This window comes from Balaenoptera ricei, chromosome 16 (assembly GCF_028023285.1).
Source record: "Balaenoptera ricei isolate mBalRic1 chromosome 16, mBalRic1.hap2, whole genome shotgun sequence".
NCBI classification, from domain to species: domain Eukaryota; kingdom Metazoa; phylum Chordata; class Mammalia; order Artiodactyla; family Balaenopteridae; genus Balaenoptera; species Balaenoptera ricei.
In genome coordinates, this window is record NC_082654.1 from 16,417,370 (window position 1) to 16,442,322 (window position 24,953).

The window sequence follows — 24,953 nt, forward strand, 5'->3', positions numbered from 1 at the left end:
ACTGTTTTATAATCTCTTCTCTATGTGGGCGTATACTGCCCACAGAATACGCTCCCTGAAGGCACCTCCACAGTGCCTTAGTGAAGCAGATACTGCTGGGGGGATTTTGTTCCTTCCACTTGACCCCTTTGCAGCATTTATTATTGCTGATGACTCCTTCCCAGAACCTTTGCTCTTCTGTTATTCTGGCAACATTTTCCCTGTTCTCTTTCCACCTCTCCCATCACAGCTTCTCCCTTGGTATTGTAAGCTCAAGTTCACTTCTCTCACTTTACACTCTCACTAGGACACCACCATCATTTACGATTTCAACCGTGATAACTTTTAGACCAGTAAGTATTGAGTTTTCTCCTCCAGATGGCAAAAAAAACTACTGAGAACTGTTCAGCCGAGCTGTCTCACCCAAGATTGATGTTTCAGGGATTTCATATAGGCAGTACTCTAGGAATACAGACAAGAGACAATAATTTCTTCAATAACTAAAATCACTACACCGTTCAATATTAATCTGTATACTCACTTGAATCTGCACTTTGCTTCTTAGAATTTTGTCCCTTGGGTTTCAAGCCATATCCCATTTCTATGAGCACATGGTCTAAGAATTTTCCTAAAAGTGATGAAGAGAACATATTTCCACTGAGATATTATACTAAGTATTAAAGGAAAAGAATACAAAAGAAATGAATCAATCACATGATTTAAAGATTATAGCTATTGGCACACTGGCATATTTTACTAGTTCAGTTTCTATGTGCAAAATATAGTTTATTAATTTTCAGCTTTAAAAATTGAGTCAAGGGGCTTCCCCGGTGGTGCAGTGGTTAAGAATCTGCCTGCCAATGCAGGGGACACGGGTTCGTGCCCTGGTCGAGGAAGATCCCACATGCCACGGAGCAACTAAGCCCGTGCACCACAACTACTGAGCCTGCACTCTAGAGCCCATGAGCCACAACTACTGAAGCCCACGCACCTAGGGCCTGTGCTCTGCAATGAGAAGCCACCACAATGAGAAGCCCATGCACCGCAACAAAGAGTAGCCCCCGCTCGCTGCAACTAGAGAAAGCCCGCCTGCAGCAACAAAGACCCAATGCAGCCAGAAATAAATAAAAATAAATTTATTAGAAAAAAATTGAGTCAAAATCCCCATCATCACTTAACAAAAAATGTAATAAAAATATTTCACTTAAAAATTATGAATAACATGGAAGATTTAGTTACCACCTCACTGGCATGTTTAGAATGACCACCATTTATAAGAAAAAATAAATTTAAGACATAAGACTACTTTATCTCAGACATAAAGTATGGCTGAAACAAGTGTCAACCAGCAGCCACATAAACTTCAAGTTCCCTCAAACAGTATCCAAAAGCTCAAGTCATAACATGGAACATACATAGCAAAGAGACAAAACACAGAGATTTTATACTTAATTTCACAACAGGATTAACTGAATTTTCTACCAAGTAACCAACCAATGATGGGTCTCAAGCAGTAGAAGAGTAATAATACCTTGGAAACCAAGAGGCAATTATAAGCACACTGCCAGAAGTCACTTTTTAAATATGTACAAAGCCATAAAGGAAGAACAGGATTCCAAACTGCTTCCATTTCCACAACTTAAATACTATGTGCTTATGGGCTTAATGCTAACCAAATGCAGTTCTGTGAAGGTTGTTCAAAGAAAAAGCACTGATGGTGAGGATGGACAAATTCACAGAAAAATTCCTGAATTTTCCCAGTAAATGAGTAGAAATCAGGGATATTATAATGGCTGTATTAAAAAGATAATAGAGTTTTCCCATACTAAGTCTAGATCTAGCCTTTTAATGTACCCAATTCTATAAACTTGTGCCTTGTCTTTGATAAACTGCCAACTGCAAGAGCAGAGCCAAGGCCATATTTCCCGTCACAATCTGAATGACTGCAGAGTGGGGCTTACTTGGTCTCACTTCATGTTTCTATTTCTTCTCTGAGTAACAGGTGGGCACTAAATAACATATTAAGTGCTCCATTTAAAAAGGAAGATTCAGATCTTACCTGAACTTGTCAGCATAACATCCACAGCAAAGGAAACCACTTCCTCTTTTAAGATGTCCACAATCTTTACAGAGCAGTACTGCTCCATTAACAGTGATTTAATAGTTTTGATACAATCATCGCTCCAATTCCCCTCTGCTGGCATAACATTGGCCACAAAGCATTTTATGGCCTGAAAGATTTTACACAAGTTACTAAGAATTAGTATTTGAAAGTGACTTTTTTCTAATTAATTATGCAAAGATTTTTTTAAAGACAATGTATTTCATGCTGAATATTCATCAAAAATCTTCAAGTACTAATCCGATCAACAATTTTATGAATAATTATTTGTCTCTCTTGATATTCTATCCACAATGCTTTTCCTTTTGGGACTTGAAGCTTGAGAAATTCATCAAAGGATGGTTATTATCCCTCAATTACACATAAATTCAAGTCGCTTCCTAATAATGTAATAAATATAGAAATGATTGTTTTTAAAGAGCAGATTGATAAGATGTCCCTAAAAATGCTAAGTTTCTTACCTGAGGCAGTACTTAACTAAGTAATGCCTAATAACATGGAGCCAAGAAAGTCCATGATTGTTTCTCTACACAGTATAAGATACACCAATAGGTCCTTTCTCATAATAACCATGGCAACAAACACGCAAATATTGTGTCCATCTAAACATTAAAAACAGCTCCTTTGGGACGCTATTAGGAATTCAGAATGTAAAAGAGACTTACACAAGGAGGAAACAAGTCAATTTTTCTGTTTAGTTGGTGAATTCTGTTTACTGGAATAATTTCTTCATTTCCATAATCAATATATAAGACATGTGCCTCCTTCTGCAGCACATCAACGTCTTGTATTATTACTCTGTTCCAGGTCTGCAAGTGAAATATAACAGTATTCTGCTTCAAAACAGCATTTCAGAATCTTAGGCTTAAAAACTCTCAATCTACAGAACATGCAAAGGAAAAGTTACTGTTCTGTTCTGAGATACTCTATTAACAGGTTACCTTAAGTTCCTAAGAATCTGGCTCAGAAATCCCCAAATTTGTCCATTTTAGATGCTTTAATATACACCACAATTCCCAGGCTATTCTAGCCCAGCGGACTCTGTGACACACTAATGCCTCAGCTACACAAATAAACACAAGCTCTAGGACTAGCAATCACTCTGTACCCAGCAAGTGAGGAGCCTACATGCAGAGCTGGAGAGGCCTCAGGCAGGGAGGAAGTAAGCAAACACACGTGGACTCCTGACTGAGGAAGAGAAACAGCAGTGTGACCAGAGTCTCACCTCAAGCCATCTAATGCATCATTAAAAGCTCTGGTGTCAAGCCGATAGGACCAAAGTAAATTAAAATGTCTTGTTAAATATTTCATTAGGGGTTACCTGATCGACAGTGTACTTGGCAACACAAACTTCCCCCTTTACAGGAATATAATCTTCTTCATGTGCCTTATTTGCATATGTTTCCTTTAAGCTCGCAGAGAGTTGGTTCACGTATTCTAAAACTTCTGAAGAATGTAACTGCACATAAAAGTCACCTGGGTGTTTGAATTCAGTAACTGTACCCTTTCAAAGACAAAAAAGGTGTAATAATTCACTGAGAACAGAGCAAATGTTAATTTTGTAAAGCTTTATAACAAGATACAAAAAGTACTGTAGACAAGTTTTTGCAATCTTTATCAATTTCAGTTGTATTTTGGAGCTGTCTTATAAACTCAAACACAGGAAACAAGGAAATAAAAATCTATAGTTCTCTGGATCTCTGTCTATGGAAATTAAACAACAAATACCTTTATTTCCATGGTGTTCCTGAGTTGTAGGTTTCTCAAATCAGAAAACATTATTTTATCAGCACAAATGGCTATTTCTTTAATAACTCCAAGAGGACAGTCACTCTGGTTTGAAAAAACACATTAAGTGAGTTACTTACAAGCACATGTTTAAATGATACCATGGCCGGACTTCCCTGGTGGCGCAGTGCTTAAGAATCCACCTGCCAATGCAGGGGACACAGGCTTGATCCCTGGTCTGGGAAGATCCCACCTGCTGCAGAGCAACTAAGCCCGTGGGCCACAACTACTGAGACTGCGCTCTAGAGCCTGTGAGCCACAACTACTGAGCCCGTGCATCTAGAGCCCACGCTCTGCAACAAGAGAAGCCACTGCAATGAGAAGCCCGCGCACCGCAACCAAGAGTAGCCCACAATCGCCGCAACTAGAGAAAGCCCACGTGTAGCAACGAAAAGCCAATGCAGTCAAAAATAAATAAATTTAAAAAAAACAATTAAAAATAAAATAAAATAAAATAAATGATACCATGGCCACTATTTGCTAGAACCGAGGTCAAAACAGCCTGACTCCCAGGTTTGAATAAGGGTGTAGAGAAATAACATACGTCTTCAAGAGTCACTAAACCATACCGTCCGTAGGCAGTGTGCATAGCACTGGGATCACCCAAGAATCAGGCCATGACGGTGATGGCAATGTTGAGTTTATTTTTTAAAAAAGGGGGTGGGGAGGGTAGTGTTTTAAGTTTTCACTTATTAACATTTTTATAGGAATGGATTTTTTTTTTTTGAAAGTAGAAGCTAGGACCAGCTAGAGAAAGCTAAACTTTATCTATAAAATATGAGTTGGACACCACTGATATTTTCCAGATTGCAAATGATTTACTCCATACAGTTATCTAAATGGAAGAAAGGTACTAACAGGAAAAAGTGCTCCTTAGATAACAGGGTCCTATCAGAATCCAGTACACAAAGCTAGAGAGCATGTGCACGCAGGAACTACAAAGAGAGGACTTTCTCAGTAGTCCACCTACAGCAAGACACGGCCACCTCAAGTCCTTCTTGGAAAAAAGCTGGGCATAAACAGTTCTCATAGACCCCCAACGCTCACCAAATCGATCACTAGGGTGTACAGATTTATTCAACAGGAATAAACAAACACTGGTGAAATGGAGAAATAAGTCATAAATATTTCATTTCGCTTAAGTCCTCTTATTTCAAAATAAAGGGAGTCATTAAAAATTTGCTCTAAAGGCAAAGAGAAAGTAAGTATATCATACCTCTTTTTTCACTTCCATGTTCTTTGTTTCAAAAGGTGATTTATTATCTTCAAGTTTGTGGAAACTGAAATAAAGCAACCAATTATAATACTTACAGCACAGAACCAATTAAGAGTAAGGGCCACAATAATGTTAAATTCTCAACAAAATCCAGAAAGAGCAAAACAGCTTCTTCCAGAAGGAATCACAGTAGGAACACAGTAAAACAACCCCATGCTGGCTATGCAAGGGTCTGCCCTGTGCACAGGTGTGCTTCTTCCAAAAGCCACCTAATGAAAGGGAGATAGCCACAATCTCCAAGCCTCAGTTTCCCTATCTGCAAAATGGAGATAATACCTACATTACTTAAAACAGAGTTTTGGGGATCAAAAATTGTAGAGCTGTTCACTTCAGATTTGTACACTTTATGTTATACTTAAATAAAAAAGTAAAAAGCAGCAACTTTTACAGTTATGGCCTACTTACCTGATTTGATCCTTATACGACCAAAACAAACAAAAAAAACCCCGTACTTTAAAATATTCTCTAATGAATGTAAAGAAAAAAATCACACTTACTTCTGCTGAACGGGTCTGCACACGATGCTGTGGGCTGCCCAGTCCCTTCTCTGGCACGCGGCAGAGCAGTAGTACGTCTGCTTACACTGTGAGCACCTCAGCGACCCTACAGAACACAGCCCAAGACACCACCAGTGTTTTACTGCAAATATTTGTTGGCAAGAACACGACCGTTTCAAAGACATCATTCTATTAATCATATCAAGGAGAATATGTGAAGAGAATTATGCTGTTTATGATTAGGTGTTAAAACTGAATTTATAAAGCTCCCGTGAACTGCAGAGAAAGGGGAGTGCCAAGATGAAAAAGAGAAGGAGGACATGAGACAGGCTGGGACCTGGGCCCCTCTGCCGCAGTGCTTGCACCTGGACACACCTCTCCCCGAGCCACAAAATACAAAGGAACTGTATGGGACTAAAGATAACTGCGTGCATGTGCAGTTGGGGCAAATTCTGGACAAAAGATACCAAGAGGCCAGAAAAACCCAACTGCCACTTTTGACAAGCCAGGAGCAAAACCAGGAGGTCGGGAGGAAAAGCAGGGTACTGCGCATGCCCCCTGCACACCATACCATCTTAGGTGGGCAAACCGCCTAAAGTCACCCCGCCGGCCTGACCCCTGGACACACTCCTACCCTCACCCATATAAGCAACAACCTCACCCCCGCTCAGGGAGTGAGCAAGCAAGAGAACCTGCCGTTTGTTCCCACTCCCCCGTGCTACAGCAGGGGCCCCAATAAAGCCTTGCCTGAATTTCTTGTCTGGCCTCTGATCAATTTCTATTGATTGGGGAAGGCCAAGAACCCTGGTTGTTATCAGACAGACTGGAAACACAACTGACTTTCCTAAAGCAGAACCCAGAACACATGATATAAAAGGAACAATCAAAGGGAACAGAAAATCTGCGGTGGTGAAAACAGACGTGTGCAAGCAGTCTGATGAGGTTCACCTCGTGCCATTTAAAAAGAACAAGACAAAAACCAACAAGGAGAATCACACCTAGAAAAACCCAGGAAGTTTTTGAAATGAAGTTTAAAAAAAATCCTATCAGTTTCCAGGCAGAGGAAAACAAGTTATCTGAAAAACAAAACAAAAAACACATAAAGAAATAACGAAATCAGGCTGGCCTTGAATGCCTCCACTCTAAAAGAAATTGGAAAAAAGAAGCGAAATACCCAAATAGCCAGTGAGCACAGGAAAACTGCTCAAGATCATTGATCATGAGGGACATGCACATTAAAACCACAGGGAGATACCACTACACATCCATGAGAAGGGCTAAAATTAAAAGGACTGAAAACACCAAATATTGACAAAGATGTGGAGCAACCAGAACTCACTCCCAGTGGGAATACAAAATGGGACAACTATTTTGGAAAACGGTTTGGCTTTTTCTTATAAAGTTAAGCATAGGGCTTCCCTGGTTGCGCAGTGGTTGGGAGTCTGCCTGCCAATGCGGGGGACATGGGTTCGGGCCCTGGTCTGGGAGGATCCCACATGCCGCGGAGTGACTGGGCCCGTGAGCCACAATTACTGAGCCTGCGCGTCTGGAGCCTGTGCTCCGCAACAAGAGAGGCCGCGATAGTGAGAGGCCCGCGCACCGCGATGAAGAGTGGCCCCCGCTTGCCACAGCTAGAGAAAGCCCTTGCACAGAAACGAAGACCCAACACAGCCATAAATAAATTAATTAAAAAAAAAAAAAAAGTTAAGCATACACTTACCTTTTGACTCAGCAATCCTACCCCTAGGTTTGTACCCAGAAGAAACGAGAACATATGTCCACACAGAGACTTACGCAAAAATGTGTAGAGAGCTCTATTCATAATAGCCAAAAGCTGGACACAAGCGAAATGTTCAACAGAACAGATATACACACTGTGATATCACGCAATGAAATGCTACTCAGCAACGAACAAAAAAAATAATGTATATGCAAAAACATGGATTAAACTCAGAAATATTTTCTGAACAGGAAAAGCTTCACACAGAGTCTATATTGTATGATTCCATTTACAAGAAATTCTGTAACTGGTAAAATTAATTTATGGTGAAACAACAACAGTGGTCGCCTCTGGGGGGTATAGTGATTGGGAAAGGACATGAGGGAACTTTCTGAGAAGATGGAAGTATTCTTCATCTTGATTGGGCTATGAGTTTGTGCCTTTCAATGCAAGTATGTTTTATCTCAAAAAAAGTATAAAAAATAATCAAGTAAAGAAGCACGGATGAACAAGAATGGTAGGATGTTGGCAGCTGTTGAAGCTGGGAAATGGGTATATGATTTATATATACTCTTCTGTTTATATTTAATGTTTTACATAATAAAAATATTTTTCAAATGTGTAAAGGAATAATCCAACAGGCATCTGAGAGCAATATGCTTACCAAACAGACCGCAGCAATGGCAAGTTGTCGACCGAAGAGGAGGTCCTAATGAGCTGAAGAGTGCTGGATTATTTATGGACAAGGAACTCTCAACCAACTTGTGTACTTGTTTTGATTTTGCAGGAGACACATTATTGCTAGTCTTCTATTAAGAAAAGAGAATAGCAGTATTAAAACTTGGGAATAATGTTTTGTTTGTTAAATATTAGATTTGGGATTTCCTCTGCCGAGAAGACAAGGTAGATATACTTTCCCTTACTCCTACCATTAAGTACAACTAAAAACCTTGGACTTCTATATAAAATAAACATACAGTGACACTGAAGGAAGGCAGCAGACAGGCTAGGAACTTGGCACCCAGAGAAGGACATGGCAGTGAGCCCCCAGAGTTTTTATTCTGCCTCATATATCCCAGATGCGGTGCTGGAGAAGTCAGAAACACCCAAAGGCACAGACAATAAACGCCCCAACAAAAAGCCTGCTCGCTTGCTCTCTCTAGCCAGAAGACCAGGAAAGGGATGGCCCAGCAAGACAGAAAAACTTTGTCAGTAACGGCTCTACTCCAGACAGTCGCCGCAGAAAAAACTGTGGCCCCATCCCACCAGCAAAGGTAGACTGGGGAGACTAGACCGCCACCTTCACCAGGCTACAGTGAGGTGCCCCTCTCCCCCACTTGGGTGGTATCAGAGAAGGCCAACAGAGTAGGCAGCCAGCACTTCATCCTTGTGGGGTCTCCCTGTGGAGACTGCATGGGGAGCATGGACTTCCGCCTGGCAGTAAAGAGTGTCCCCCATGCCCCCCAACTACCAGCACCACTGACTGGGGTGGTGTTAAGAGGAAACCTAGTGGACAGTCAGGATTTTCCACCACCATTCAATAGTAATGAGTGGAGTGTCTCCTAAACCTTCCACCACCTCCAACCCTCCCTCCACCTCGTGTTAAGTAGAGAGGATATGCGGGGGGGGGGGGGAGCGGTAAGGATGCTGGGAAGCTGAACCTCCACCCTTGTCCAGCCAAGAACATCCTGGGCCACAGAACAAACTTCAACCAATTTAAAAGAATTTAAATCATACAGACGGTGTTATTCAACCACAGTGGACTTACACTAGAAATCAGTAACAGAATGAGAACAGATAATCTCCAAACATTTGGAAACTAGACAATACACTTCTAAATAACGCATGAGTCAAAGAGGATGTCTCAGGGAAATTTTTAAAAAATACACTGAACTAAAAGAAAATAAAAATACAACATATCAAATTTGTGGGACACAAAGTATCGCCAAGACAGAAATTTATAACTCTAAAGTCACATACTAGAAAAGAGGAAAAGTCTCAAATTAATAATGTAAGTTCTCATCTCAGGAACCTAAACAATAAGGACAAAACATGCCCAAAGCAAGCAGAGGAAGGAAACGATAAAGATAAAAGCAGAAATCAATGAAATTAAAAATAACAACTTGGAGGAAAAAAAAACAGTGAAACAAGACCTGGTCCTTTGAAAAGATGAACAAAACTGATAAATCTCTAGCAAGACTAACAATGAAGAAATCAGAGGAGGCAGAAATTACCGATATCAGGAATGAAATAAGGGATATATTACTACAGACCATGAAGATATAAAAATGGTAATGGAATACTTCGAACAACTCTATGTAGACTTCACAATGTAAGCAAAATGGACCAATTCCTGAAAAATCACAAATTATCACAATATGAAATAGATAATTTGAATAGCCTTATAAATATTAAGGAAACTGAATCATAATTTTAAAACTCCCAAAAAATAAATCCTCAAGCCCATATGGTTTTTACTACTGGAGAATACTACCAAATGTTTTTGTTTTTTTTTTTTTTTTAACATCTTTATTGGAGTATAATTGCTTTACAATGGTGTGTTAGTTTCTGCTTTATAACAAAGTGAATCAGTTATACATATACATATGTTCCCATATCTCTTCCCTCTTGCATCTCCCTCCCTCCCACCCTCCCTATCCCACCCCTCTAGGTGGTCACAAAGCACCAAGCTTATCTCCCTGTGCTATGTGGTTGCTTCCCACTAGCTATCTAGTTTACGTTTGGTAGTGTATATATGTCCATGCCACTCTCTCACTTTGTCACAGCTTACCCTTCCCCCTCCCCATATCCTCAAGTCCATTCTCTAGTAGGTCTGTGTCTTTATTCCCATCTTGCCCCTAGGTTCTTCATGACCTTTTTTTTGTTTTTGTTTTCCTTAGATTCCATATATATGTGTTAGCATACTGTATTTGTTTTTTAATCAAGAATTTTTAATGATTCAGGTTTACTTCCACTATTGGCTTATTATCTATGCCTCTTTGTTTCATTATTTCATTGGCTGATCTAGCATTTACAGTAAACATCTTTGACTTTTCACAGTCTACCTTTAGGTAGTACTATATCTCTTCATTGATATTATAAAAATCTTGCCATCATATACTTCCCTTCCACCTCTTTCCTTTATGCTATTGTTGTCATCTATTTTATTTCTTCATATGTTATAAGCAATACAATAGAGCATTAATTTTGCTTCAAATCATCTATTATCTTTTTTTTTTTTTTTTAATTAATTTATTTATTTATTTATGTCTGTGTTGGGTCTTCGTTTCTGTGCGAGGGCTTTCTCTAGTTGCGGCAAGCGGGGGCCACTCTTCATCGCGGTGCGCGGGCCTCTCACTATCGTGGCCTCTCTTGTTGCGGAGCACAGGCTCCAGACGCGCAGGCTCAGTAGTTGTGGCTCACGGGCCTAGTTGCTCCGCGGCATGTGGGATCCTCCCAGACTAGGGCTCAAACCCGTGTCCCCTGCATTAGCAGGCAGATTCTCAACCACTGTGCCACCAGGGAAGCCCCATCTATTATCTTTTAAATAGATTTTTCTAATCAGAAAATTATCTTTGTATTCTGGTGATCATTAGTCCTAGGTCAAAATTCAAATCTCTATCATTAGTTTTCTTTTACCTGAAAAACTTGAAAAGAAATTGATTATAATACACACCTGCTGGCAATAATATTTCAGAGATTTTTTTAAAGCACTATTTCATGTTCATTTTTGAAAGATATTTTTGCTGAATGTAGAATTCTAGATTGAATTTTTTTGGTATTTCTTTTTTATTGTGGTAAAATACACATAACATAAAATTTACCATCTTAATTACTATTTTTAAAGTGTATAGTTAAGTGGCATTAAATACTTGAATTTTTATTCTAAGTATGTCAGTCCATTGTGTTCTGTCCTACTTGTTTTGATGAGAAGTCTACTATCATTCAAATGTTGGTTTCTCTGTATATAATTATTTTTCCCCCTCTGGCTGGCTTTAGTATTTTCTCTTTATCCCTGGTTCTCAGTAATTTGATTATTATATGCTATAGTGTGATTTCTTTATGTTTATTCTGCTTGAGATTTGTTGGGTTTCTTGAATCTGTAGACTCACATTTTTTGTAAAATTTGGAAAAATATTGGTATATTTCTTCAAATATATTACCTATTTTCTCTTTCCTCTTCTTTTGGAACTCCATTTATATATATGTTAGACCACTGATACTGTCCCATGGATCACTGACGCTCTGATCACTTCTTCTCAGTCTGTTTTCTCTCTGCACTTCATTTTTGACAGTTTCTATTGCTATGTGTTCAACTGCAGTGCTATTTGCTTCTGTAGTATTTCATCTTCTCAAGTCAATCAATATATTTTTCATTTTAGTTATAGGTTTTTTAACTTAAATTCATCTGAGTCTCTTTAATATCTTTATCTTCTCATCATGGTGATGCTTTCCTTTACGTTCTTGAGCAGAAGGAGTGTATTAGTCTGCATGGGATGCCATATCAAAATACCCCAGATTGGGTGCCATATCAAAATACCCCAGCAGAAATTTATTTCCCACAGTTCTGGAGGCTGACAAGTCCAAGATTAAGGTGCTTGTCAATTTGGTTCCTGATGAGAGCTCTCTTCTTGGCTTGCAGATGGCAACTTCCTCATTGTGTCCTCACATGGGTAGAGGAGAGAGTGAGAGAAATAGACAGAGAGACAGACAGAGAGGCAGAGACAGCCCAAATGTTTAAAGAAGAATTATTTAATACCAACTCTATACAATCTCTATTCCAGAAAACTAGTATTACCTTGATACCCAAACTATACAAAGACAATAAAAAAGAGAAAATCACAGACCAAGCTCTCTCATGAAAATGGATGTAAAAAATCCTCACTGAAACAATACCAGATAATTCAGCAACATATCAATAATAATAATACCAGATAATTCAGCAACATATCAAGAATAATTATACACCATGACCAAGTGGGGTTTATTCCAGGGATGCAAGACTGGTTAAATTAAAAAAAAATATCAATGCAATCCACCAAACTAACAGGCTAAAGGAGGAAAAAAATCACAATATCAATGGATGAAGAAAAAGCATCTTAAAAATTTCAATACCTATTCATGATATAAACTCAGAAAAGCAGGAATAGAGAAAACTTCATCAACTTGATAAAGATCGTCTGCAAAAATTCTATAGCTAACATTATACTCAACAGTGAAAAGACTCAGTGCTTTCCCCCTAGGTTTGGAAACAAATATATCCACTGTCACCACTCTTAACATAATGCTAGAAGTTCTAGTCAGTGCAATAAAGCAAGAAAGGGAAATTAAAACCATATATTTTAAAAAGGAAGAAATAAAACTGTCTTTTATTGGCAGATGATATAATTGTCTATGTAGAAAATTGCAAGCAGTCTACAAAAAAATCCCTAGAATAAGTGACTCCTGGAAGGTCACAGGATACAAGATAAACATGTGAAATCAACCATATTTCTATATATTAGCAATGAACGTGAGGACACATGGAAATAAAATATATAACCGCATTTACAATCACTCAAAAAACAATACTTAGGTGTAAATCTAACAAAACGTGTACAGCTGGTAAGCTGCAAACCACAAAGTGAAAGAAATAAAAGAATATCTAAATAAATTGGGAGACAGATTGTGTTAATTGGAAGATTCACCACAGCAAAGATGTCAACAATTTTCAAATTGATATACAGGCTTAATACATTACTATCACAATTCCAGCAAGATTTTTTTTGTAGATACAAACAAGATTGTTCTAAAATGTATACTGGAAAAGAAGGAAATTTAGATTGTGAAAAAAGAAACGGAAAGTGGGAGGAATCACTGTACCCAACTTCAAGACTGACCATCATAGCTCCAGTACTGTGTGGTATTGGTGGAGGGAAAGACCCATAGATCAGTGGAAAAGAAAAGAGAATCCAGAATAGACCCACACAAATTAGCCCAGCTAATTTCTGACAAAAGTGCAAAAGCAATTCAGTGGAGGAAAGATAACATTTTCAACAAATGGTGCTGGAGCAATTGGACATCCCTAGCCAAAAAAAAATTAACCTCAACCTAAGTCTCACAAGTTATAATTAACTCAAAATGGACCACAAATTTAAATATAAAACTACAAGGGCTTCCCTTCCCTGGTGGCGCAGTGGTTAAGAATCTGCCTGCCAATGCAGGAAACACGGGTTCGAGCCCTGGTCTGGGAAGATCCCACATGCCGCGGAGCGATTAAGCCCGTGAGCCACAACTACTGAGCCTGCGCGTCTGGAGCCTGTGCTCCGCAACGAGAGAGGCCGTGACTGTGAGAGGCCCGCGCACTGCGATGAAGAGTGGCCCCCACTTGCCACAACTGGAGAAAGCCCTCGCACAGAAACGAAGACCCAACACAGCCAAAAATAAATATAAAATAAATAAATAAATTTATAAAAACATCACCCAAGTTTAAAAAAAAAAAAAAAAAAAAAAAAAAAACTACAAACTTTTGGGGAAAAAACCCCCAAAACTTTCTGCATCTAAAGCAGCAAAATGTTCTTAGACTTGACACCAAAAGTATAATCCATAAAAGGAAAAATTGACCAGGACCTAGCTAAAAACTTTTGCTCTGCTAAACACCCTGTTAAGAGAATAAAAAGACAAGCTGGAAACTGAGAGAAAATATTTGTAAATCACATATTTGACAAAGCACTAGAATCTGTAATATATAAAGAACCTTCAAAACCTGGCAGTAAAAAAATAAACAATCCAAATTAGAAAATGGACAAAGACATGGAGAACATTTCACCAAAATGGATACACAGATGGCAAATAAGCACATGAAAAGATGTTTATCATTAGCCATTAGGCAAACAAAACCACAATGAGCTATCACTACACAAATGTGACAATAGGGAAACTAAAAATACTAACACCACCAAATGCTGGTGAGGATGCTGGGTGCAGAGAATCTGGATCACTCATACATTCTCGATGGGAATGTAAAATGGTACAGCCACTCTGGAAAACACTTTGGCAGCTTCTTAAAAAACTAAATATGCAACTACTATATGACCCAAAAATGCACTCCTGGGCATTTATCCTAGAGCAAAAACAAAAACAAAAAACGCATGTTCACATAAAACCTTACACATGAATGTTTACAGCAGTTTTAGTTATAATAGCCAGAAACTGGGAACAATCCAGATGTATTTCAATGGGAGAATGTTTAAATAAGCCACAGAATACTACTCAGCAATAAAAAGCACTGAACTATTGATACATACAGCAATCTAGGTGAATCTCCAGAGAATTATGCTAAATGAAAAAAATCCAATCCCAAAAGGTACATACTCTATGATTTCATTTATATAACATCCTTGAAATGACAACATTTTGGAAATATGGATTAGATTAATGGTTGCCAGGGGTTAAGAAGGGGGTAGGAGCAGGAGGGAAGTGGATGTGACCATAAAAAGGTGCAGAAGGGATCCTTCGAGTGATGGAAATATTCTGTATCTTGCCTGTATTATGTCAATAGCCTGATTGTAATATTATACTATAGCTCTTCAGCTTGTTACCACAGGAAACTGGGTAAAGGCTACAAAGAATCTCTATTATTTCTTCCAGCTGTATGTCAATCTATAATTACCTAAATAGAAAAAGCTGAATTTTATTTTTAAAAAGATACTAGGCTAGAGATAAGACAGTCTGACCTTGAACAATACCTGCAAATTGAGTAATTCTTTATTAACACAATATAAAAACATGTTTAGAATCTTTTATCCAAAAACATAAAATAGAAAAAAAATAAATAACTTACACTATTTACTTCTTTGGGTGGTGAATTATTTCCAACATTTAATGGTGACACAGAGTTACCTGGGATGTAAAACATAATGCCTAATCAAAGTCAAATATTACTTTATTCCTGAAAATGTACAATAACATAATTAGGTAACATTCAGATAATAAAGCTATACCATAATAACCTTAAAGCTACACTATAAATAAGTAACATCCTACTTCTCCTAATGAAAAAAAAGGATTTGTTTGAAATTTCCTTGAGTACTATATACCTCACTGTGAACTTTTCTCCATTCACGAAGGCAACAGTTACCAAGCTTTTTGAACTCCAGACTCATCTACACCCTTAGAAATTACTGAGGACCTCAAAGAGCTTTTGTTTACATGGCTTGTAACTATCAATATTTAGCATTATTAGAAATTAAAACTAAGTATTAGAAATTTCAAATATTAGTATTTGAAATTAAAACTAAACATTTAAATATATTTACTTAAAAATAATAAATGCATTACATGTTGACATGGTTTTTTAAAAACTATTTTCCAAAGCAAAAAAAAAAAAAATTGTGTGGAGAGTGGCAGTGTTTTACATTTTTGCACATCTCTTTAATGTTTGGCTTAACCAATGATAGTTGGATTCTCATATCTGCTTTTGAATCCAATTTGTTAATGATATGTTGCTTTAATTGTGAAGTAAATCTGGCCTCACACACATACGTGGTTGCAAATAGGAGTAGTATTTTATGGCCTTCTCAGGTAACTGTAGATATTCTCCTTTAATTCACACCAAAACTCAAGTGGTAGTTTAAGGGTCAGTTGCAATGTGGAATCTAAAACCGTTATCAATAAACTTTTCATACTGTTATATTAGAATCCATTGATTTATCTTGCACTTTAAATGGATTCTTACCCATGCAGGACTACAGAGCATCATGCATTGGTCTTTAGGAAAAGACTGAGAAACTCTTGAGTTATGCAGATCTTCCAAATGTTGACACATTTCATAAGACAGTACCGAAAAACCTTATGTGTTAATATCACCATGCATCTCACCAGGAAAGTCTTTTAAGTATTGGGAAGCTGTCAAGCTCAGAGTGGCAGATACACATTTCCTGAAATTCTCATTTTTGCTTGAAAGCTTGCACTTTATCATTAGCAACAAAATACTGTCAGCTGTTTTCTTTGACGTGACAGGCTCACTTTGTCCATTTTTGAGAAAATGACTGCCAGATATCTAAGCCCAAATGACCACAGTGTGTCATTCTTTTCAATTAAAAATGATGTTCCAAGAAAAAAAGTTTCCATTCAGCTCACAACTCAATCACACACATGCTTTTCATACTTCAGTAAGCAGCAAAAGTTAGGAGTAATTCCCATTTTGTTAAACAAAATACTAAAAATACCTGTACACAAGGCTCAAGACTTATTAATAAATTTGTACTGCTTTATCAAGGGCATTCTTAAGTAAAACTGACACTTCTGGCTTGTTTTGTCTTAACTGCAAGGGAATGAAAATGAAAAACAATGACCACTAGCCCAGGCTGGTACCCCTGCTAAAGGCAAGTTAACAAGGTGCCAGAGTCTACTCACCTTTGCTTTTGCACCACCAGCATAAAGTCAGCACAGTGAAAAAGAGCAAATAATGTTTTAATATTATTAGGAAAATAGTTGTGACTCCAGAGGCCCAAGGGCCATACTCTGAAAACTACATCACCATAATATTAAAAGATCATATCTCATACACATTCACAGAGGCTAAATTCCACCAGGCCCCAGTCTCCCTAAAAAGTAGATTTTTAGAATTAAGACTAAAGGAATGATTTTTTAAAAAATCAAATGAAACAAGTTAATGTCTTAGGTATATCTTTGTGAGCTATTACATGCATAAAATCTGCATAGTATTTTTAGAATATGGCCAATCTTTAGAACACCCATAAAAAACCAGAGTGTTTCCTTTCTACATTCCCAGTATATCTCTGGATTGGGGCGGGTGGGGAGGAGGGAGGCTTGTCTGAAGACACTTTCTCCTCAGGGATCCTTCTGTGATTAATGTAGCCAAACGTAGCTACTTGGCATCTGGTTTTTCCTTCTAAATTAATATGTATATGCAAATCCTGTAAGTTAGCCATTTGGCTGTTCTGTTAATAGCGCACTGGTGTATAGTTTACACATACTTTCGATAAGTCAAAGAAACCATCAGAATCAAGTAGTATTAAGCCTACAGGTTTTACTCACCTGCTGGCAGCATCTTCCTGTCTCCTTTGGATCCAGCCACTTCTCCACTAATGCCGTTTGAGTTTGAAGATACTGAATTGTCTTCCTGACTAGCCAGATACTGTTTGGTTTGCTCACAAAGCAAAAAATTTTTGTTTTTATTTCCATTCTCTGGGCTTTTCAACCTGAAGTTAGGATGGTTAGGATGTCCTCCGGGACTTCTCAAAGACTCATGCGGTGGAAGCTTGCTTTCATTTTTCTCAAAATTAAATGGCTCTGTCATTTTACAGCTAGATGCCTCCAAATTATTTCTTGACATCATATTAAGCGGCAAATTAACATTCACAGAAGTCTAAGGGAAGAAATGTATTTAAAAGGCAACTTTTAATTCCAAAAGTAGAAGCACTGCAGGGCCAGGTGATTTCTTTTTATGTAACAGCTCTTTCTCATCAATGATTCCAAAGCAGATGTAACTGCAACCATGATATCAAAGCCTGTTCTACAGGCACAAGAAAAGAACAATTCTTTAAGTACAAACTCCAAGTTTAACAGAATTCGACAATGGGCAAATCAAGAGACATCAAAACAGTTATCTCTGGATTCGACACCATTCCTTACTTTAAAAAGCTTCTGGAAACAACATGAATAGAAAAGGACCATCAAGTTTTAAACAAAGTATTTCCGACCTAAAGCCTACAACTTAATGATGAAATACAATAGAGGGCAGTGTTTAGATCAGGTCATCCCCTACCTGTCTAGCCTCTCAGAATCCCTCTACCCTCCCCTACTTGTTGCTCTGCTATGTCTTTGACTATGCTGAACCCGGTCCCCAGAACGCCCTCGCTCTCTCATCCACCTGGTCAACCCTTTCCTTCCTAGTCATCCTTCACAATTTGCCTCAGCTGATTCCAGTTTGGTCTGTTTTTCCCAAGTCCTGTTTCATAATCTCCAGCTGGGCTTCCATAAATTGTAACTTGTATCTACTGCTTTTAAGGACTTATCTGTGTGTGCCCTTCACTGAAAATAAGGTACACATACTGTTGCAAAGCGCCTCTGAGAAACCTCTAATCAGACATCATGTGGGCTTGTTGTTTTCCTATTACTCCTTGAAAATACTAAGTGTTTGCGCAGGAGAAGTAATATAAGTGGACAAACAACTCTTATTTTTAAGTAGTGACCTATAGCTTTGTCTTTAGCCTGAAGATAAAACTTCTGCCTATCTTCCCAAAACTGCTCAGGAAAAAAAAAGGCAACAGATAGCTGAAACTGGTATGAGTAACAGCTAAATGTTATTTGACCTTATTTTAAATAGAAGATAAAGAAGGAGCAGAAAAATCCTCCCTCGTGGTGTCCTAAAACTTCTATCTCTGCTCTAAATCAGGCCCAGCCTAATTCAATGACAGTACAGAAAAGATAATGAAATTTAAAAAAAGAAAGAAAGAAAAGAAATACACAAGCAGACTTACAGGTGGGGAACTCTCAGGGGACCAGATCCTGGGACGATCTCTACTAGAAGGCGGGCAGATGGGCAGCTGTGGCGGGAGATACTGCAGCTGTCAGGGAAAGCATACCTGTAGCAGGTATGTTCAGGTATACCTAAACTGAAGGATCAGATTGAGAACTACTATGATGGATGCAGTAAGACAGAAATACTGTGAAATTACAAAAGGAAAATAACTTCCAGGGGATGCTGGGTGGGGATGTGAATACTGAGTAACGCTAGACTCTGTACAAGAAATATAAAGAACATGCATTTAAATTATTAGGGCAGGCTTCCCTGGTGGTACAGTGGTTGAGAATCCGCCTGCCAATGCAGGGGACACGGGTTCGATCCGTGGTCCGGGAGGATCCCACATGCCGTGGAGCAACTAAGCCCGTGTGCCACATCTACTGAGCCTGTGCTCTAGAGCCCACGTGCCCCAACTGCTGAAGCCCGCATGCCTAGAGCCCATGCTCTGCAACAAGAGAGGCCACCGCAGTGAGAGGCCCATGCACCGCAATAAAGAGTGGCCCCCGCTCATCGCAACTAGGGAAAGGCCACGCGCAGCAATGAGGACCCAACGCAGCCATAAATAAATAAATACATACATACATAAAATTTTTAAAAAATTATTAGGGCAACTACTGCAAGGACAAAAACAAAGCATAACTTGAAAATCACAATCCAACAGGGGAAAAAAAAATTCAAGTATGGTAAACAGAAAACATCAAATAAGATGACAGACCCAGCCCAAGTAATCTAAATATCAATGATTCAGTCTCAAAATAGAAAATGAGAGATAGACCCAGGGAGAAAAATATCCAGATATGTACCGTGCACAAAAGGCACACATTAAAACAAAATACATGGTAAGCTTGAAAATAAAAGAACTAAAATACGTGCTATGCAGATAACCAAAATAAAGTTGGGCTGCTAATATTAATAGCATTAATAGCAGATAAAATAGAACTCAAGGTAGAAAATATTGGGATAAAGAGAGGTATTTTACATTGGTAAAAGAAACCCTCCCAGGAGAGAGAGCGGCCAGACATCTCTGACTCACAATGACATCGCCTTGAGATGTATAAAGATGTATAAAAACTGATTAGAGGAGAAATTCAGTCACAATAAGTACACACCTGCTTTAGACACATACTAGTCAACAGATAGAAAACAAGCAGTGATATATATTTTACTAACACAGTAAACTTGATCTAATAGGAACCAATACAACCAAGAACATTCATTTTTCCAACACTGAGACGTAATGGACTACGAAGTCCACTTCAACTAACTCCAAAAGAAACTAGTACCAAACAGGCCATGTTCACTCATCACACTACACAAACCTCCATCTCAGATTTTGCTTCCCAGAGAATCAGTGTGCAACACCCACACTGGAGGATGAGGAGTTTGGGTTTTATTTATTTTTTTATTTTGGGGGATCTTAGTTCCCCGACCAGGGATCAAACCCGTGCCCCTTGCATTGCAATCTCCCAGCCTTAACCACTGGACGACGAAGGAAGTCCCTTTTTTAAAGTGGTAAAATACCATAAACAAAATGATAGCAAACATGATTAAATGAACAATTAAAAACTTACAAAAAATAGCAAAGAGGTCAGAAAATAAGTACTAACACAAAGATGACAAATTTGATACCTTTTAAAAAGTGGGATAAATAGTAAAAACATCCAGAAACTGTAGCAGACACTGTGGGCAACCGACCCAAACACCACCTTCTACTTCTGATTTGCCAGCTTGAGTTAGAGACAATACTGGCCACAGAGTTCTGAGTGGAGCTTCTCAGAAAGCTCTGTCCTTTCCTGATGAACAGGGACAGATTTGGTTAGCAGGGTCTTTCACTTCTTTCTTCCTGCAACACGGACCTGAGGCCTGAAGATGTATCACCCACAATGCAATGAGAAAGCAATAAGCATGAGAAAGCAGCACACCCTCAGGACAGTGGAGAGGAGAAGGCAGAGTCTGGTGTCCCTGGCAGAAGCCCTGACTCCAGCCCTGATGTGCCTAGGCACAGACTTGCTGTGGCATCAGAAAAATACATCTTTGGGTTTTCTGTTATTTGCAGCCCAATGGACACAGATACCAATAAAATAAATGAGCAAAAGGCATGAAAGGATACATAGAGGATGAAGATTCATTGATAAACATAAGGGGGAAAACATTCAACCTCATCTGTAACAAAAAAATTCAAATTGAAATAACTATATATTATTTTCTAGACAGCATAGGTGCAATTAAAACACTCATTACTGAAGGGAATATAAATTAATATGTTCTGCCTGAGAAATAAGTTGGAGATTTATATATGTACATGTGTATTATACATAATATAGTTATATAATATATATGTGCATATTATACATATATAATAACATATAATATATATTCTTAAAAATATCCATAGCCACTCACCTGACAAGTCTATTCTAGAAATCATCCCACTGAAATAATCTTAAATATCAAAAAATACGGCATGTATAAATATCCATTTAAAATAGAAAAAAAAAGGAAAAAAGAAAGTTAACAGTAATGCTTCTACTACACAGAATATTACACTACCATTTAGAATCACAGTTTTCAAAAACATTGTAAAACGTCTATTAGAATGGCAAGTGAAAGATCAGAAAAACACTGTATATTCAGTATAATAACTGCAAAATAAAAAAGAACAAAACTGTCGCTCTCACCTTCTGAGATGGCCCACACTCTGTCTGTGGAGTGTGTTTCTCTCTAAATAAATCCACTTCTTACCTATCACTTTGCCTCTCACTGAATTCTTTCTGCGATGAGACATCAAGAACATGAGCTTCGGGGATTCCCTGGTGGTGCAGTGGTTAAGAGTCCACCTGCCAATGCAGGGGACACGGGTTTGATCCCTCGTCCGGGAAGATTCCCACATGCCGCGGAGCAACTAAGCCCGTGCGCCACAACTACTGAGCCTGCGCTCTAGAGCCCATGAGCCACAACTACTGAAGCCCGCGCACCTAGAGCCTGTGCTCCACAACAAGAGAAGCCACCGCAATGAGAAGCCCGTGCACCACAATGAAGAGTAGCTCCCGCTCGCTGCAACTAGAGAAAGCCTGCGTGCAGCGAAGACCCAACGCAGCCAAAAATAAAATAATTACAAAAATAAAAATAAAAAAATAAAAAAATAAAAAATAAATTAAAAAAAAGAACAAAACTCTATGTAAAAAAGATGACTGAGATACATTAAATTTTAAATAACAGTGTTCTGGGGTAGGTAAGTTGAGGAAATCTTTTTCACTGTCTTTTTCGTTTTCCAAATTATATTTAAGGATGAATTACTCTTATATAAAAAATCATGTTAAAGATTAAAATATCACTGCATGTTCAATCAAACTTTTTTTTCGTAAACCGTGGTTAATTTTAAACCAAGTAAAAGATCACAGTAATATTTAAACCACAAAACCAGGGTACAGACACTGTCTCAAGACACCATCGGGACCCTCAATACACAGCCTTTAAATCCTGAAATAGCTTTCCTAACTTTGTCCTTATTAATAAGTAAGGCTGACAGTCAATCCGTAACTCCTTACTACCCTGTAGAGTTACCTATAGACAATTATTTTAAGTTGCCTGAGTGCAGGAACCATGTCTTACTAAAACAATTAACAAAAAACCCTCTGATTTCCCACAGTGCCTACCACGGCATCTGGTACAATGCGGCATTCAAAAGATACTCGTATGATAAAACTATCTAAAGTGCACTATTGCACTGTTTTCCTGACAACCTGGACAGGGAAAGTTAAAATTCACTGTCTGAAATTTCATCTAGCAATCTTAAAGGGAGAATTACACCATGCTATGAGGTTTACTGAAATTTAATAGCAATACTTCATGTCTTACCTCAACTCTTCCAAAGTCCAAAAATTAATAAAGTTATTTGACTTTAGGAAGGATAACAGAATCAGTTTTAGACCCAATGTAAAGTGTAAGCAGCAAACAAAAAGGATTTAAGCTTAAAAGAAGCTCCACCTATGGTGGACTATTCAGGTTAGAATTTAGGTTGTCTCACTTGCCTCACCCAATTTAGGAATTTTCATTACAACGCCCAGGGCAAACAGACATCTAGCCCTGTCCTATAACTAGAAGCTTCTAACTTCCTTTCATTTTGGACGGCCAACCGTACTGCTTGCTTCTTCATAAAATGGTTCTCTTCCCAAGTGACTCCTGTTGCTGCCCCGTGACCCCAACCATTCAAACATCTGAAATGTCCACCATGTCCACTTTCCTCCAGGTCCTTAACCTTCTAGACTTCTCACAATTCAGCACTTTCTCTAGTTCATCCGAAACCCTCATATAGACAGGACTCTCCTAACAGCACAGGATTCTAGATGTGGGCCGACAAAGGGTCAACAGGAGAATCACACTATCCCTGACTCTGAAAGTTACTTCCGCCTGTGCACTAGCTTTTGGAGGGAAGCCTGGACTACTGTGAGTACCCATAAAACTTGCAGTCATCTAAAATCCTTTGGAATTTAATTTTTTTTAAATGTGTAATTATCCTACCATGCAATTGTCTTTTTTCTTTTGATTTATAGTTCTGTGAATTTTAACACATATATAGATTTATGTAACCACCAAAATTGGGATACAAAATACACTTCTAAAGCTGAATTTGAACATTAAAAAAAACTAAGAATGTGCATCATCGTGTGTCAAGCACTGGGGCATATTTGAATCTGGAGAGGGCAGGCCTTATACCATAGTTCTGTGTTTCCCAACCTTGGGTTGCAAACTTCTGGAATATACAGGTACAGAGGTGTGACAGATATTGCTTTGGGGGTCATACCTTGAGGACAGGCTAACCTCACACAGTTTTAAAATAAGCAGTTCCCCCATACACAATCCACTATTTTTTACATGCTACTAGTGATGAATAAAATATATTTATGATCATCCTCAAATCTACAGTAATTAGTTTCGTGTTTCCTTAGTCAACACTAGAGATTAATTAGAAGGGTTCTCAAATTTCTTTAAGGAATCACTGATGTAATAAAAGAGCAATGGGGGCTTCCCTGGTGGCGCAGTGGTTGAGAATCTGCCTGCCAATGCAGGGGACACGGGTTCGAGCCCTGGTCTGGGAAGATCCCACATGCCACGGAGCAACTAAGCCCGTGAGCCACAACTACTGAGCCTGCGCGTCTGAAGCCTGTGCTCCGCAACAAGAGAGGCCGTGACAGTGAGAGGCCCGCGCACAGCGATGAAGAGTGGCCCCCGCTTGCCACAACTAGAGAAAGCCCTTGCACAGAAACGAAGATCCAATACAGCCAAAAATAAATAAATAAATAAATAAATAAATAAATAAATTTATTAAAAAAAAAAAAATTCTTTTAAAAAAAAATAAAAATAAAAAAAAAAAAATAAAAGAGCAATGGAATGAAAATAACTAACTTCTGCAGTTCTACAGGCAAAAATAAGGCCTTGGTTTTGTGTTGTCCTTTTGTTCTGTACTTCATGAATTGATCTCAGTAAGACTTGATGCTCCCCAAGGGGCAAAACCTTTCTTTTACTCCCTTGGAATCCAGCTACCCTTCCCCTATGAAGCCCACAGCATCCCAGGATACACTGTAAACAGTGACATAAGGCCTCTCCTGTCTTTCCAAGAGACCACAACCTAGAGGCCAGAGTAAACCCACAGTGAGTTAATTCCTTTAATACCAAAAGTGCATGCAGCAGATACTTAACTAATACTTTTTCTTCTGTTTGCTTTTGTCCTCCTGGTAACCCCCTGCATTCAGAGAGAATGGCTATTCAAAGGAAACAGTCAGTTTTAAAGCTATGAAACTCAATGGTTCCACAGAACATGCGCTTTAAAGTCGGTCAGACCCAAGTCTTGAGCAGTCTCACCTTCCTCATTCAGCTATGCTGCCTCAGGCAAATCACTTCATCTTCCTAGGATTCAGTGGCTGTGAAGTGTGGCCAGCAGTAGTAACTTCCTCATAACACCTAATCATGAGGATCAAATGTGACACTGTATGTAAACTACCCAGCACAGTGGCAGGTCCTTACTCAATCCTTAAAAGGCA

General features: G+C 38.6%; 1 protein-coding gene across 1 annotated transcript in view; it reads right to left on the reverse strand.

Moving 5' to 3' along the window:
* Positions 1-17,700, reverse strand: part of TDRD1 (tudor domain containing 1) — a 39,434-nt gene extending 21,734 nt beyond the window's left edge. The window contains exons 1-10 of the mRNA XM_059899677.1: positions 17,424-17,700; positions 15,205-15,263; positions 8,047-8,191; positions 5,663-5,768; positions 5,106-5,169; positions 3,830-3,934; positions 3,423-3,605; positions 2,767-2,910; positions 2,039-2,210; positions 521-607 (exon numbers count right to left, since the gene is read on the reverse strand). Coding sequence (XP_059755660.1) covers positions 521-607; positions 2,039-2,210; positions 2,767-2,910; positions 3,423-3,605; positions 3,830-3,934; positions 5,106-5,169; positions 5,663-5,768; positions 8,047-8,191; positions 15,205-15,263; positions 17,424-17,685 — 1,327 coding nt within the window. The 5' untranslated portion in view covers positions 17,686-17,700. The remainder of the gene's footprint in view (positions 1-520; positions 608-2,038; positions 2,211-2,766; positions 2,911-3,422; positions 3,606-3,829; positions 3,935-5,105; positions 5,170-5,662; positions 5,769-8,046; positions 8,192-15,204; positions 15,264-17,423) is intronic.
* Positions 17,701-24,953: the final 7,253 nt, after the last annotated feature.